The 15,772-nt window shown below is 45.9% G+C and overlaps 1 protein-coding gene across 3 annotated transcripts in view; it reads right to left on the bottom strand.

The window, feature by feature from the left end:
• Positions 1–212: 212 nt before the first annotated feature.
• Positions 213–15,772, bottom strand: part of LOC116948094 (CD166 antigen-like) — a 79,764-nt gene continuing 64,204 nt past the window's right edge. For all 3 annotated transcript variants that reach the window (XM_032964430.2, XM_032964433.2, XM_032964435.2), the window contains 3 exons: positions 12,434–12,566; positions 11,259–11,325; positions 213–8,166 (listed from right to left, as the gene is read on the bottom strand). In XM_032964430.2, the coding sequence (XP_032820321.2) occupies positions 11,259–11,325; positions 12,434–12,566 (200 nt within the window). In that variant the 3' untranslated portion in view covers positions 213–8,166. The remainder of the gene's footprint in view (positions 8,167–11,258; positions 11,326–12,433; positions 12,567–15,772) is intronic.

Raw genomic sequence — 15,772 nt, 5'->3', positions numbered from 1 at the left:
TCTCCCCCCACCTCAGCTTCTCCCAACAGTGGCATCCACGGGGTTGGTGGGGGGCAGAAAAAACTCGTAGAGAAACGATGCCCTGCTCGTAACCACAGATTCCACCCGTCGTTACAGGACGCAGGCACACTTTGGCGGGGTTTGGCAGTAATTTGTAAAATAAATGAATCAAGATTACAAATAAAAAAGCACACACAGGAAGGAAACAGACATTTCTTAATTGTGGCATTTATTTTTTTCTTTAAACCACATGACTTTGTAGGCTTGTAAATCCAACTTTCATTATTATATATTTTTTGTATTCCATTACCTTTTCAATCACTTCAACTTCGCAAAGCCACTTTTTTGTGGGAAGAAGGTGGTATCAACATTCAAACGTGTACACGTGATCATGTCATCCACGATATCCACGATATCGCAAGAAATGCATTCATTGCCAAAAACTCAAACCAGTGAACAAATTCTCCCAACGAAATAAAGGCGTCGGATTTTCAGGTGTCACTTTATTTAAAAAAAAAACCAGGAGTAAACACGTTTGGCTATTCACTCTGCACGGTGAATATTGCAAGCAAAATATTATCAGAAAGTATGCAGTGTGTGTATATATGTTTACACCGCAAGTTGTACTTTGAAAGTTGATACGCTTGGTTTTGTTCCCATGTGCCACCATAAGAAGCCTATACAGTTTTTCGGAAAAAAACAAAAAAAAACATTTGCTCATACCTCGGTCAAAAGGCAGCCATGTGACTTACAGTGATGATGAATGACACGAGAGACTCATGATCATATTAACTCGAGGCATCGCAACCAATTTTGGCCGAAAGCAATTCCACTGTTCCCTCGTCGGCAACTCTCTCCCAACCGAAGATTCAGAATCGCGTCCGATTCTTCGCGACGACAAAAGCCGAGACTTAATTATGGGTGGCACGCGCACGGAATTACGTTTTCGGAGGGCAATGTACAATGATTATCTGCCGACGTAAAGCGATACATTAGTGTAATCCTGAAAATGAGATGCGCCCCCACACTGGATATGCACACATGCCACAAGCCAATTTTTACAGGGAAAAAAAATATTTATTTGAAACTTGTTTGAGTTTTATTTTTCACCATCTCGTAATCCCCCCCCACTGTGCGTGGCGGTTTGGGAGGTTGCACCTTTTTGTCCGTTCTATTTTCGTCATGCTCATTATTATCAACGCAGACCTCTGTGAGAAACTGTCATTGTATCCTTTACCAGCTTGCCATCTCCACAGCAGGAGTGGAGAGACGATGCTCGTATCTGCTTAAAATTAACCAGGTTTGCATTTCCCTTCGCTGCCTTAAAAAAACAAACCTACGGTAATTGACCCCGACTAAGATTCAAATTTCAACAGCTCATGACTAACGTGGTGTGTGCTGCTTCGTAGTGACGACTCCTTCTGCTGCTGCTGCTGGTGGTGAGGATATGTGCGCTCGCAAGCAGGAAATCCACTTTTCATTCATTTATTCACCCATTATGTCTTGTATCTCCTCTCCAAAGTCTCCAGAGCTCCCATCGTATATTTACGTAAAAATAAGCAACGGCGCAAAATAATCAATGACAAAAACAATGAGAACATATTTTATACTCCCCCTTTCATCAACCCTTCCAAGCCAACATTTTCTTTTTTAACACATACATTAAAAAAAACCGAGTTGATTAAAGGCTTATATGGGACACAGCACCACTTTGTGACTTTAAACATCATGGGTCAGGAGACCTCATGCTAAGCCACTCACTGGACATCGTCATGCAGACTTGTGGCTCCGTTCCAGCCGATGATGAAGAAGGCATTGCCGTTTTAATTTGGCGTTATATAAATACTGAGGAACGTCCCTCAGGCTCGCGAGTGATTGAAGTTTAGCAACGGCTCAGTGTTTGAAGTGGCCATCTAAAATTAATTTCCTCCAGGCTACCCATTTTGGACTAACGGCAAAATAAAATAGGCTTTTCTATCCACCCTCCCCCCCCCCGACTAACCGACTCGCAGCTATGTTCAATAATTTACAAGCTCATGCAAGATTGGTTATGTTGCAGAGCTGAATTCGTTTACAATTTTTGTGTCGAACGCACATTATGAACGAGACAGCGACTTTTCGTTGTCTTGGCAATGTCAAAAAATGCCCCAAAACTCGTTTTGATCAAAGCGAGTGGCCTTACATTCGGTCTCCCGAAACGAAGCATCAAGTCACTTTCTGAGCGAGTGGGGCTCGCGTTCCACCACAGCACGTGGCTATTGTGTAAACCCGGCAAGGAGAATAACACATCGGCTGCGTCAGATCTGCCCACAGATGCCTCCACTCAACTGATGGTGTGCGCCAACGTGGTTATGCCATGCACACCCCCTCCCCTGCTCTGTGCTCGTAGAGACGCAATGCTCCATTGAGGGACGGTGGTCGCTATTCCATACTGGAATGGTATGGGCGATGCAAACTCAGACTTTTGAAGGCCCGTGACCAAACCGAGCAGAAATAATACCCGGACGCTAAAACGTGCACGGACTCACCCGTGTGAGAGACTTCCCACAGCGACAACTTTCCACGCAACGCAAATGTAACGGAGCTTCAATGCAAAACAAAAAAAAACGTTAAATCGGAAAAGCTTTTGTGTTCAAAGCATTCATACAAAAAAAAGCGTAGCAAATTTCAGCTCGGTTAGTGCTTTGGCCTGGCTTTAACAAATGCCACCTCAAAATCCCCACGCGCGTCTAATGCAGCAGCCTCATATGCGATTCTCTGATGCGCATCATCCACAAAAAGCGCTCAACTCCCACTAGGGTGGCTTCGTGGGGCATGAGCATTTCATCAAACCGGGTCATCACCTGGCGGCTCGGATCCGAAACTCGTTTTTGCGATGCTATGAATGAAACTCTCTAAATTAAATTCCCGCGCGCACTTTTCCGTCAGGTGAGCGTAGGCACCGGAGCGTGCCGTCCCTTTGCTCCGGAGTGTAAAATCGTGGGTTCTATCTCAGGCGAGGGGGGAGGTGGGGGTGGTGGCCCCGCGGTGCCGGCCAATGCGGTTAATCGCTGGGCTGCGACACCGAACAAGCCTTTAAAATAAAAAAGCACAGCGCGAGAAGTTACATTTACGAAAGCACCGCCGATGAGAGCATGGCTCGCGCGATGCTGAGCACCAGCAGACTCCACTACGCCTGTAACGGTGGGGGGACGAGGGGGGGGGGGACGTGCATTGGTTCTGCGAAGCAGGTGCTGTGCCCGCGGTGCGTTTCGTCCGCCGTTCACGTCGAGCTTTGTGTACGTGCTCTTTTTTTAAAACTACATTCGGTCTTCACCGGAGCGCAATGAAAGTACAACTCCAGTAGGCACGGAGCTCCAAACGCCACTCAGAAAATTAATAATGCAAGGGTGTTGAAAACGACGTTTGTCACTCTGTTTCGTACAAAACACCCAACGCATATGGGAGGTTACCAGCCAATGGAGATAAAAGCAGATATCGTAGGGACCTTTTTGCCAGTATCAATACGATGAAAAAGAGGACTAGCCTTCACCCTGGCTGGCAGATTTCACCGAATCTGGCCGTAAGGAATCACTCGCATCTGTGACTCGCATTCATCGTTGCTTTGAAGTAGGTTTGAATGATAATTGTGTAATGTATCTAGAAAAGCCGCCACTGCGATGGGGCAACGCCTATTCCTCTTTTCATCGTAAAAACCTGAGTTTGGTCGTAGAGTGGGAAGGACGTCTGTGCCTGTTGGGGCAGATTTTTTTCAGACTCTGGGGCCAGAGTCCAGAATGACTCGTGACTTTCCAGAAACGGCCTTAAGTTCGGTCTTAGATGAGACTTGTCACAACTTCAAGAACGTGAGAAGGAGATGTGACATTTTTTGGGGGGAGGCAGTCGTGAAGTGAACATCGCAGCTTGCCGGACCGTATTACAAATGGCATGAGTAAACGTCCTGCCCTCCGATCTTCAGTGCACCAGACACCGGGGGGGGGGGGGGGGGGGGAGGTGTGAAAACGGCGCACGAGGCATGCACGATGAACGGCACATTCACGGGCAGCCGGCACTCGGCTTCCGCGGAACCGGCGGGGCGGACAAAGGTGAGTTGCGTAATCAATAAAGAGCTGTACCTGAGACAGGCACATACACGCACACACGCACACACGCACACACACGCACGCACACGCACGCACACACACGCACACAGACCTGCATGATTTGAAGGTAACACGTCAACTACACGACCGAGTGATCACTCTACCCCTGATTAAGAACTCAAAATAAAAACCAAAACTCTCATGCGTCAAACATTGCCTATTTCCACGTGCGTCAAAACGAGGAAATAAAACGATACACTTGCTTAAAACTTATAAAACGTGTAAAGCTAGCGAAGGCTTATAGATTATTCTACTAACAGAAAATATCAGCAAGTGACCACGGCTTGGAATTTCCCATGTGAAGTACACAGCACGGTGGAAACCAACGTTTAAATATAAAATGTTCAATATATACACCTATTTATACAGATTTTGCTTCCAAATTAAACCGATTCAATCGAGGGCTAGTTTCGTGCCGCACAGTCACCTGATGCGAATTGGATTTTAGGAGTAAAAAAAAGCCAAAACTCTTCAGACGTGGAATGCAACTGGAATCTACAACACTTGGATCAATATAGTCCCTCTGGTCTACCCAGTGTAAAATTACCTGCGATCGTCTCCTAAGGGTGCCAATGGCACCACACGACACGAACGGCAGATTTTCACCTAAACTGGCAGTAATTTATCACTCACACCTGTGACTCGCCATTCACGTTGCTTTGAAGCCGGTGGAATGATAACACTATGTAACACGTTTTTTTCTTCCTGGGTAGTAAGTGTTATTTTTTCTAATTGCTTATGCCTCAAAAGTATAAACTTTGCTTTTGTGACCAGGACCTTATGTGAAGGAACGACACAAATGCACACGTTTTCTCATTGAAAATAGGTAAATTTCAAAATGTCACTGTCCTGATAATAGGGTTTTTCCCATTTTTTCTGGCAACAAAACTGAAACCTTTTTACGAGGATTCATGTCTGCATTAACCACAATACCTGGCAGTCAAAATGCAAACAAAAAACATACTATGATAATATATGCATTGTCCTTGAAACTGATTGGTCAACAATTGGTGCTCGACCAGATGTCGCCTTTTGGCGTCATCTGGTCGAGCACCAATTAGGTCGAGGCTCAAAAGAAAGCCATCCCTTGGTGTGGACCAATCAGTTTCAAGTACAATGCATATATTATCATAGTATGTTTTTGGTTTGCATTTTGACTGCAGGTATTGTGGTTAATGCAGACATGAATCCTTGTAAAAAGGTTTTAGTTTTGTTGCCAGAAAAAAGGGGAAAAACCCTATTATTATATTTTGGCAATGGAAAAAAGAGGTCTAATGATGTAGATGATCACTGTCCTGGTCACAAAAGCAAAGTTTGTGGGGAATAATAGCCATGTTCTGTACTTTTGAGGCATAAGCAATTAAGAAATAACACTTACTACCCAGGAACAAAAATAATATATTTTAATTACTCAAATTTATCCAGAAGAGCCCCCACTATGTTTCAAGACTTTCTTTTTACGGTTCCTGAATTTGGACATTCGTCCAACACCGTAACTAGAGCATATGTCGCGTGCGGAAAATAAAACAAATGCACGCAGCACTCAAAAGGTCTGCGCTCGCGTTTTCACAACCCACTTGCCTGTACTCTCATCTCCTGGCCACCTCGCAGTCCAGCGTGTTTGGAAACTTCACGAATCTACGCAATGAGCCAACCTCTGCCTCCGAAGTGCTGCCGCGCCGCCGTGCCATCATCCGACCACCCGATATGTACGGCACATGCCATTAGAGGTATCAGATGACATAAATGCGCATCTCTACCCTGCTGAGCCCCCCTTTGTTAGGGCTCACCCGTACAACATCAGTTGGGCGGGCGGGGGGGGGGGGGGGATGTACAGAACCTTTTAGATAACCGTATCAATTTCTTGGGAATGCCATTTATTTATTTCCTTTGCAGAGACAGTCAAAAAGAAAAAGCCACCACTTGAAACGCGGCTCGCCGATTTTCTCAAAATAATCCTCTCGGTGCGCGCGTGCACGCACGTCTGCAAGGTGCCTCCAGGCCATCAGATTTCCTGTGAGAGTGCCGTGCGGGGTTCATTGCGTGGATCACTCGAAATCGTGCTGGGGTGGTGGTGGCGGTGGTGGTGGCGGTGGTGGTGGGGGTCACTAAAGGCGTTCAATTGCGAGCAGCTTAATCTCTTCTCGAGCGTGGGTGAGGGATGCAAGTCTAATCTGGTGGGGGGGGGGGGGGGGGTGAGTTCACCACCTGTGTTAGAGGCTATCGCATATTTTTTTTTCCTCCCAATTGTCTTATTGTCAAGTGGCGCAGTGTGGCCAACACAGTTTGACGAGGGAGGGATGCGCCGGTTTCCTGCCCGTGCTCTCCACTCCAATTACACACCTAGCATGGGGCAATTGCAATCCCTTTGGCATACCACCATTATTCCGTTACTTGCCGAATTCGTAGTACATTTAGTACAATGCCACATGACTCATGCCATCCCGTTCCATGAGGTAGCCAACTGGTGCGTAATCGTGTACGGTGGGGCGTGGAGTGCGTGGCTTCGTTTCAGATGCCGTTACGCACAAATGTCCATTGTCTGCCGGTCTCTTTTCCCACGTGTCCATCGGACCGCGATTCGAGCTGGCGCTAGGCTCATCCGTTTTGAACAGCACACGGCTCTCGGGAGGCACGGTGGCTTCCATTCCACCCAGAGGCTGGGTTTGTTTTCACTGGATCAGAAAGAAAATAGGTCTCCTGCATTTCACTTTATCGCGCACTTTCAGATGCGTTTCTGTGGCCCTCTGGAACGCTCTTCCTTCCGATATTAGGAAGCCACCGGAGCTACGCAGTTTGAAATCTAGATTGAAAACATTACTTTGTCAGAACTGCTTTTTGTGTTTAATTTGTTGTCCTTCACCCCACACCTCCGATATGCACGGTTGGATAGGTATGGTGCGAAAGAAGTTCAACGTAAAAACATACAAACCGCCAGCCGATCAAACCCACTGTGTGCGTATTCCGCTGCGAGGAGGTGTTGATAGAATAATATTTTCATTTCAACCGTTCGCCCAGAGGGAATCTACAGCACGAAGGAGAATTTAGCCGTTCATCAGCTGTTGTACTTCTGCTATCGGCAGGGGAGAGTGCCGCGTGAATAACGGCAGCAATGCCGTTATTATTGCGGAGGTGGCGAGGTTAAAGAACGAAGAGGGCTTACGGGCAGGTGGGTGTTTGGGATTGCGACCGCTTCATGAAAAGTGGATATAAATTTTATTTTAGCGGCTTCTCTCGAGCATTTAGCCTGGGTCGCCGCGCTGTTGCAGAGAACGTATCTCACAATCAAAGGATCTCAAGGTGAAATCCAGCTCAGGTTCAACAAAGTTCATCGTCCCATCATAGCTGATAAAAAAGGGGCGGAAGTTCCACCACCGACTGGGGACCGCAAATGGAAAATGAGCAGCGGTCCGAACTCGTTATGGGGCCACAAAAAGTGTTCATATACCGATGGAAAATTTGCCTCTTGTGAGCCACGACCAAGGGCAATTGTCTTTAAAGCACTGGAGCTTGTGAGAGCTTTTAACTGCACCTACAAGGTGTGGTGACTTACTGCCAGGTTAGCCCGACTCCAACCCTATATCACCTGATCTCTTAAAGAGTCACAAAACCAGCACGATTGCATGTACACTTTCACCAGCAAGCAGTATTTGTTGTATTATTACAGTAGCGCACCGATACATAAACTCATAAAAAAATGAAAAACATCCCTTCACCAAGCGACGCATCTGTTAAGAACCCCAAACTCTATCGTGTACTTACGTTGCTAAAACTTTAAAACAGACACCCCCCAACGGTATTCGCACAAACACAATTGCTTTGGTAGCAATCTTGATTAACATGGTAGTTTTCTACACAACTTATAATACAGAAAAAAAAAACATCGACATTTTTTTTTATATTAAGCTTCAAAAAAATTATTCTAAGTTTTTTTTTGTCATTTTTGTTTTGTTTTTTTTTCATTTTTTTCACGGGTCAGGATGGGATGGGGAGAGGTAAAAGTTAAGGTGTGTTCATCCGTGATCTGCGAAGTGAACAGAGAAAAGAAAGTTAAATATTATTAAGACACTGCCATCGTTTCACGATACCTTTCACTCCAGCGCTGTCCTACCAGACAGTCTCGCCCCTTCACCTGATGAAGGCCGCTTGTGTTGTGGCCGAAACGTCGTGAGAATATTATTGTGTTATTTTATTTTATCAATTTATTATTTTATTCTCATTCTACGTGACTTTACCGAAAGAACCAAAGAAGACAATTAGTGTGCTAATACACCCTTAGCCTCTGCACGTTCGCTTTGCCAAGTTTTACCTCGGCAAGAGAAGTCTTGTTCCTTTCATTAGCGATGAATTCCGCAAAACTTTTGCCGTTTAATTTCTGTTATGATCTCCCAAAAAAAACTTCAAAAGCAGTACACGTGTGCCAAGAATCATAGCTGTATTAAAGTCTCATTTTAATAGCACACGCTTAACAGAAGACGTACGACGGCTCGTACAGAACGCGATTATGGAAGTTGCTTTCAACTAATCTAGCAATCCCAGACTTTCCACAAGTGCTTGAATAGATATCACACGTTTAACAAGCAATACAATTGGCGATTATTGTGGCAATAAAGGCTGCGGTGATTCTTTTTTTTATATAAAGCTTTTGATGGCCGAGCATGTGAAATTCATGCTTGAGAATAAAGCGAAGCCGTTACAAGCCAATTCCGAATCTCTCTGTCCAAAGTTAAAAGGCACCAACCCTGCAATTTACTTGCTCGCGGACTCTACTCAAGTGAGCTCCAAGGGTATTTATCATACAATTCCATGCCAGTTAGATGTCTGGGGAGCGGTGGGATTGCCTACATGTTTGCACCACCGCACCTGACCTGCCAATCGACTAACAAGAAGGGGTTTTGAAATAAACTTTGTACGACTGTTTCAAATGCCACACTGGGAGATCCGATTGAACGGGCAGCCTTTTGGATGTTAAGTCAAGTGTGAGAGCCAACACACCATGGTAGCCTCCCTTCCCCTCCGTCTATCGAGCAGTGTCGAGAGTCCACAGGCTCTGGCCGAATAAATGTGCTTCATCGAAAGCCACATCCATCTCAAAGGCTAGCACAGGATAACCGTCAATACATCGAGCAAATGTTGTAACGCCAACCCTACAATCACTGCGAGTGAGCGAGCGAGCGAGCCTCACAGTCCAATCTGAGCACCAAGCCATAACTTGTCACAGCCGCAGTGCATTTCAGAGTTCACTTTGTAGCGGAAAACCCCGTTGCATTTATTTTATGTTTTTTTATTAACTTAATGGAATACCTTGGCCAAATTTCTGAAAGGGGGAAAAAAATCGAAATCAGGGCAAGATAAGAAGGGCGTTTAAAAAAAAGGGTACGGATCATATTACCGCCCTCCTTCCTCTGCATTGTTGCTTGACTCACGAAAACACTGATAACGGTCACTTCGTTTCCCGTGGGCAGATTTAACTTTTAAGTTTCCCACCGCCGCTTCCCCCGAAGATAATTAAAATAGCTCACAGACTGAAAACGCTGGAAAATATTAAATTACATCCAATTTCACGGCCCCGCAAGCTCATGCCAAAGCAACTTTTGAGATACGTAAGCTTAAAGCTGCACTGAAAAAGGAAAAACATACTGAATGTAAACCTAGGGCCTAAAGATTACCGAACCTCCGATTAACCACGGTTGGCTACGTATGGTGCGAAATACATTCAACATACGTACGTACGTTTGTCCATAACGGCTACACAATGACCCCTTCTGTCAAAAAACAGGGACCTCGTTCATACTTGCTAATAATTGGCATTTATCTGCTCACACCACTGCTGGTGGAAAGGTCTCCACTCAGGGGGGGGGGGGGAGCTCTAGATGCTCTCTAGAGGGTACGTGGCCTACCCTTCCACGCTGGCCATAAATCTCGGAAGAGGTGGGAGTACCCACACTTCATCTCATCACACGTGACCTGCCGATTGACTAATGGTGGTGTACCTGAATAGAGGTGGTGGAATTTAAGAAACTTGCCCACGTAATATATACGAATATCATCCGCATTGGAATACAAATACTGTATCATCCGCATTGAAGGTACTACCATATAAGATTTCATTGGTAGCCAGATGAAGTAAACTTTAATTTTAAACAAGGCACCTGTGGCAGACACAAACACACTAACGAGGCTTAATTAATATACACTTCATAAACATATGAACTGCATTCACGTAATATTAACCCTTTCCCATTCCGATGATGTACGTGCACGTATGTATGTGATGTACGTCATCGGAACGGAGCCGGAAGAAAAACTAAAATAGAATAATTTGATCGGTGCCGAGGCTCCCACAAGGCAGTGCGGGAGGGCGTGTGCTATCATAGAGTGAGGGCGTGTTGCTACGGTTCTCCGCGTTGAGTGCAGTACAACGTCTTTAAAGACAATGGCGCTATGCCTCTCTCATTAAAATTAACGTCGATTCAGCGGTGAACGGGACACCACCCCACCGTGCAACTTGCAGACGTCTCAGAAACGGGAAAGAGGTGAAGCACAACTGAATGGATCCCTTTCGGGACTCTCTACAGGGTTCCCCATGAGGTGCTCGCCAAAGGAATTGGATCTCCCGGCGCTGCAGTTGAAATGACGATGTCAGTTTCTCCAATTCCACCCCCACCCCACCTGTCCCCCCTGCCTCTGTCCGCCCCATCAATATAAGTGGACGCAACATGGTTAGGTGATCGGCAGGTCGTGTGCAGTGGGCTTGTCAAGTGTGGCCACTCCCACATCTTCCATGATATTTGGCACAGCGTGGAAGAGTAGGCCAAAAACAAACAAAAAAACCCTTGTATTGGAGGCCTTCTGCCAGACAGTTATGCGAGAAAGAAATTGCAGGGCTACCCTTGCCTTGTTTATGCCCATGAGCGGTTCGATTTAATCTTCCATGTGGAGGAGGACGCACTTATTTTCCTGTGTTCGCCGAGGAAGCTAAAGTCGTCACGAGATTTCCCCAGGGGATAAATAATGTATTCCTGTTCTATACCTTTTCACTAAACGAATGAGTCGCAAGCAAAAAAAAACAACACGATAATGACATGCAACCGTGCAGCGTCGCGAAATTGTTACCTAAACCGCATTGTCAGAATTCAGTTTTTCCGTTTCTGGTTTCGAAGCGCCATTGGAACCTGGTGGCCTGTGGGAACAAAAACAAAAAACAAAAAGCAGAGTCAACGTTGCACGTAGTTTTAGTTATCATTCATCGCAAACTGTCAACACCTTTGAGTTTCTGTTGGCTCGCGGGCGGTTGCGCAGATATAATAATAGTGTTGCCCGTGCAGCCAATTGCAAAAGAGGTTGAAGGGAAAAGCCCTTTTCAAGGCAGATCAACCTGCTTCCAGCTGCACACTTGTCGGAAGTGTTGTCCACGTGTAGTGTTTGTTTGGTTAGTGTTACAGCATCGCCTTCATTGGGGTGCGATGTGTTGTCCTAGTGTTGCATTTTGTTTGGTTGAAGCCATAGCATCGCTTTCATTACGGTGAGAAAACTCACACACAGCGCGTGCATGTGCTTTTTTTTACCCTTTGATTTTTACGATCGCCACCAAAACACCTGTCCTAATATTTGCGCGCTTGTTCAGAAACAGAATGATGAACTGGCTCCCACAGAGACCACATCTGTCATCACACCAGTATATATATAAAAAAAACTCAAAACGGCACTGCTGTCAATGCGATTGCTCAACTCTAATTTAAAAGTGCAATGAGCTTAATGTGAAAATCACACTTTCATTGACGTAATTCTTCATTCGCAACTGCGTTATTCTCGCCCATGCTGCAAAAGCGTGTGTGCAATTGACCACATTCTCTGCATTACAAACGCGGGAGGAAAATAATACCGGGAGAATCGGTGCGTCTGATAATCCAGAGCATACTGTGTAACTTTCATTCATTCACGCCTGCTTTGTTTCCGTGAACAAATGTAAGGTATTCTTAGCTCTTTCGATAAAGTCACGTTGAAGGGAAACAATAAAATAATAAAATATATATAAAACAATGTAAGGTGTTTAATCTGGCCTTAACCCAACCAGATGGTCTGTCATACATGTCTGTCTGTTGTATCAGTCTGTCTGCTGTACACGTATGTCCGCTGTACACGTATGTCCGCTGTACACGTATGTCCGCTGTACACGTTTTTTTGTTGTACATGTCTGTCTGTTGTATCGGTCTGTCTGCAGCAAACGTCCGTCCGGTGAACATATGCAACCGTCTGTTGTACACGTCGAGGTGCAGAGGCTGTCTTACATGGAGCTCCTCTTCTGGCCGAAGCAAAACTTCTTGGTCTTGTACGACCAGTAGATGAAGCTGCCCAGCACGGCCACGAGCAGCAGCGACACGATGATGGCGATGATCACGCGGCCGTTGCCGCTGTCACTGACTGATCAGACGGCAACCGCACCGGACAGCAGGAAAGGGAGGAGAGGGCACACACACACGCACACGTTAACACTAATTTTCTGTGCTGTTAGGGAGCACCTGTGCAGGCCGGAACGGCACATGAGGGGGTGGGTGGCCAGCACCACGCCCGCTTCGCCTTTGTCTCCACAGTGCTGATGTTAACACACCACACCAGGTACTCATTTGAGGCTGAGTCGACCTAGGGGATGCCCAGGACTGGTTCAGATAATCGTCACCGGTGTTGGCCGTGAGTGGGAATCGAACTCGGGTCGCTGGGTTCGTAGTGCAGAGCGCTAACTGCTACACCACCGCTCCCCACAAAGACACACACATAGACACACTCACACTCTCAATACAAAGACAAATACCCCCCATCTTACCTGAACATACTATTGGGGAAAGTACTGTCAGCGAGCACCTATTAAGGTGCAACACGGCACACGAGGAGGTGGGTCGCCCACACCATGCCCGGCACACAACAAAGATAACAAAGATCCCCCATATAGCCTTAACAGACTGTAGGGGCAAGTGCTGTTAGGGAGCACCTATGAAGACCGGAACGGTACACGAGGGGGTGGGTGGCCAGCACCACGCCCGACCGCCTTTGTCTCCCTAGTGGCAATGTTTACACACCGCGCCAGGTACTCATTTGAGGCTGAGTCGACCTAGGGGAGGCCCGGGACCGGTTCAGATAATCGTCACTGGTGTTGGCCGTGAGCGGGAATCGAACCCGGGTCGCCAGGTTCATAGCGCAGCGCGCTAACCGCTACACTATCGCTCCCCACCATGCCCGGCACACAGACACACACACACACACGATATCTCTAGCTCATCTGACCCTGGATCAGAAAATCAAAACGCAAAACCACCCCGAGCCAAACACATTCCCATCTCATATCAAGGGAAACCCGCATACACAACAACACGTCAGCCTCACAGCATCATCCGTCTCCGCAGCCCTGACACGGGCATAGGTCAAGGGCTGCCACCAACATTCTGAATGGCTCCTCGTTTTTTTTATGCGCATCGCATGCTGCGAATGCAACAGGGAGAGGCGACGGCAGTGATCGAGAATAATCCCGCGCTCGGGCTGTGTCTACGGCAGTGACCGCACGGCGCGAGAGCCGCGATTGAAATTGACGCTCCGCAAATTTCTGCGACGGCCCGGATTTGCCCAACCCCCCCCAGCACCTCCCACCCAGCGTTCGGATTTTGAATCAGAGCGCACGGTAAGATCAAATTAAGGTGGCTCCGTGCCCCTTTCGCGAATGATTAACAAAAGCTCAACGAATTGTCAATAACACTGCCCTAAAAAGGAACAACAACGCATTTGATAGGTCGTTTTTTGGCCATTGGGTCCTTTTTTTCACACCTAATGCGGGATGTGGCATAAAGAATGGCAGGCTACCCGAAGCGTCAACGAGCTGCTTGCAATGAAAGGCCAAATGATAACCGTCGTTAACGTCGCTCGAAATAATACGAGTGAACAGCGTGAGCAAATGAGTGTCTTTCCACGTAAAAAAAAATACAAAAGCATATTTCACGCACCCCAATAGCCATAATTTCAGTGACGTTGCTTGAACGCAAGCAAACTCTGCGGCTCTTCAGTCTCTTGGCTCAAGCGAGGCTGACCCCTGCTTTGCTCGTTTCGAGCCAACGCTGCTGAAATTGCGCACTCCCAGAAGGCCGTGTGAGACTAATAGGATGTGTATTCTGTGGTTTAAATATTTAATGTGCTTTGAGGAAGGGGGCCGCTGCTAAGAAATGTGACCGAGTATTATCGACAGATTTGTTGAGTTTTTGTTGTTGTTGTTGTTGTTTGTTTGTTTGTGCACCACTGCCAACGCAGAATCATAAATACAACTGTTTGACTTCCACGGATGACTCACTGATTGCACAAGGATACGTGAGCAGAAGTGGTTAACGTCAATTAAAAGAGCCTTTCTTGAAATAATCCTAAAAATGTGAAAACATTTTTTTTTATGAATCTCTATGCTAAGGGCAACATGTAAACTCTATTTGATGTTGTATTCGTACCTTCGTCCAACATTATCTCTTTAACTCGCACAATTATGAACATGACCGCCCTCTCAAAATCACATTCTCAAAAAGTAACAAATTTGCCCGCAAAGTGCTTCAAACAAAATATGAAAAATTTGGCCGGCCTGTTAAACTACGTTGAGTTTTAAGCAACGGAAATTGATTTAAGTGCTTAAAGTACGCTGTTGAAAAGCGTACAATGGCCGATTAATGCTTGCTCAAGATAATACTAAATGTCGTGGGAAGAATTATTGGAAATTAAACGATAAAAAAAAAATGTTTTCTTCATAACGACAAGTGGCAGGCAATCGTGTGACTGTGATGCAGTGGAATAATTGCCTCGTATCTGCCACGAGCCGCTGAAATGCGCGAGCAAAACTAAATGCACATGAAACTGTCGCGTCCAATAATCAAGCCCAGCACAAAATGTTCATTTTCTGGGCAATAGAATTGCAGCAACAACAAAGAGGACCATCAGTTATCTTAATTAAAATATGACAATTTAACCTTTCTTTCTGTTGGGAGAAAAATGAACAAAATTTTACAAAAGCAAGTCAATATTTTCCCACAATGCCTGGCGAGACACTTTTTTTATATAACCGTTCTCAACCAATACAATTTAGTTTGAAATATTACTGAAGCATAAAGGCACCTCCAGAGGCGATATCACATCGTTACAGATAAAAAAAGGGCATTTATTGAGTCTGGGATAAGCCACATGCCTATGTTCAGTACATTTGTGTTTAAAGAATTGAATAGAATAATTCAAAAGCAATAGGAAACTTTAGATATATAGTCTTAGTTAAAGGATGTGACAGGTCGCTGCAAAGCTGATGTGGCAGCATCAGGCAACTCGTGTGCGAAGCGAGAGTGCAGCTGCACGGAGCGGTCTTTGAGTACTTTCCAACGCGACGGCAAACAGCGCCGTGTGGGACATCGGCGGCGTTTTTCAATTGTGTTCATGCCGAAGGAAAGTATAACTGCAGAGTTTTGCGAAAGGCAGGAGCGGGTTGCGAGTAGCGCGAAACTTTACAAACGGACGAGAGTCAGCGAAGAGTGACGGACCAGGGGTCGTCAACCAAAGTAACCAGAAGAGACATTTTTTTTCGAATTTGGTAAAACAACTCAATATTTCAAGAGCCCCCA

The sequence above is a fragment of the Petromyzon marinus genome, chromosome 32, assembly GCF_048934315.1.
Source record: "Petromyzon marinus isolate PM22_M1 ecotype Great Lakes invasive population chromosome 32, UKy_Petmar_22M1.pri1.0, whole genome shotgun sequence".
Classification (NCBI taxonomy): domain Eukaryota; kingdom Metazoa; phylum Chordata; class Hyperoartia; order Petromyzontiformes; family Petromyzontidae; genus Petromyzon; species Petromyzon marinus.
Note: the sequence above shows the minus strand (reverse complement) of the source record. Positions and strands in the feature narration are given on the sequence as shown.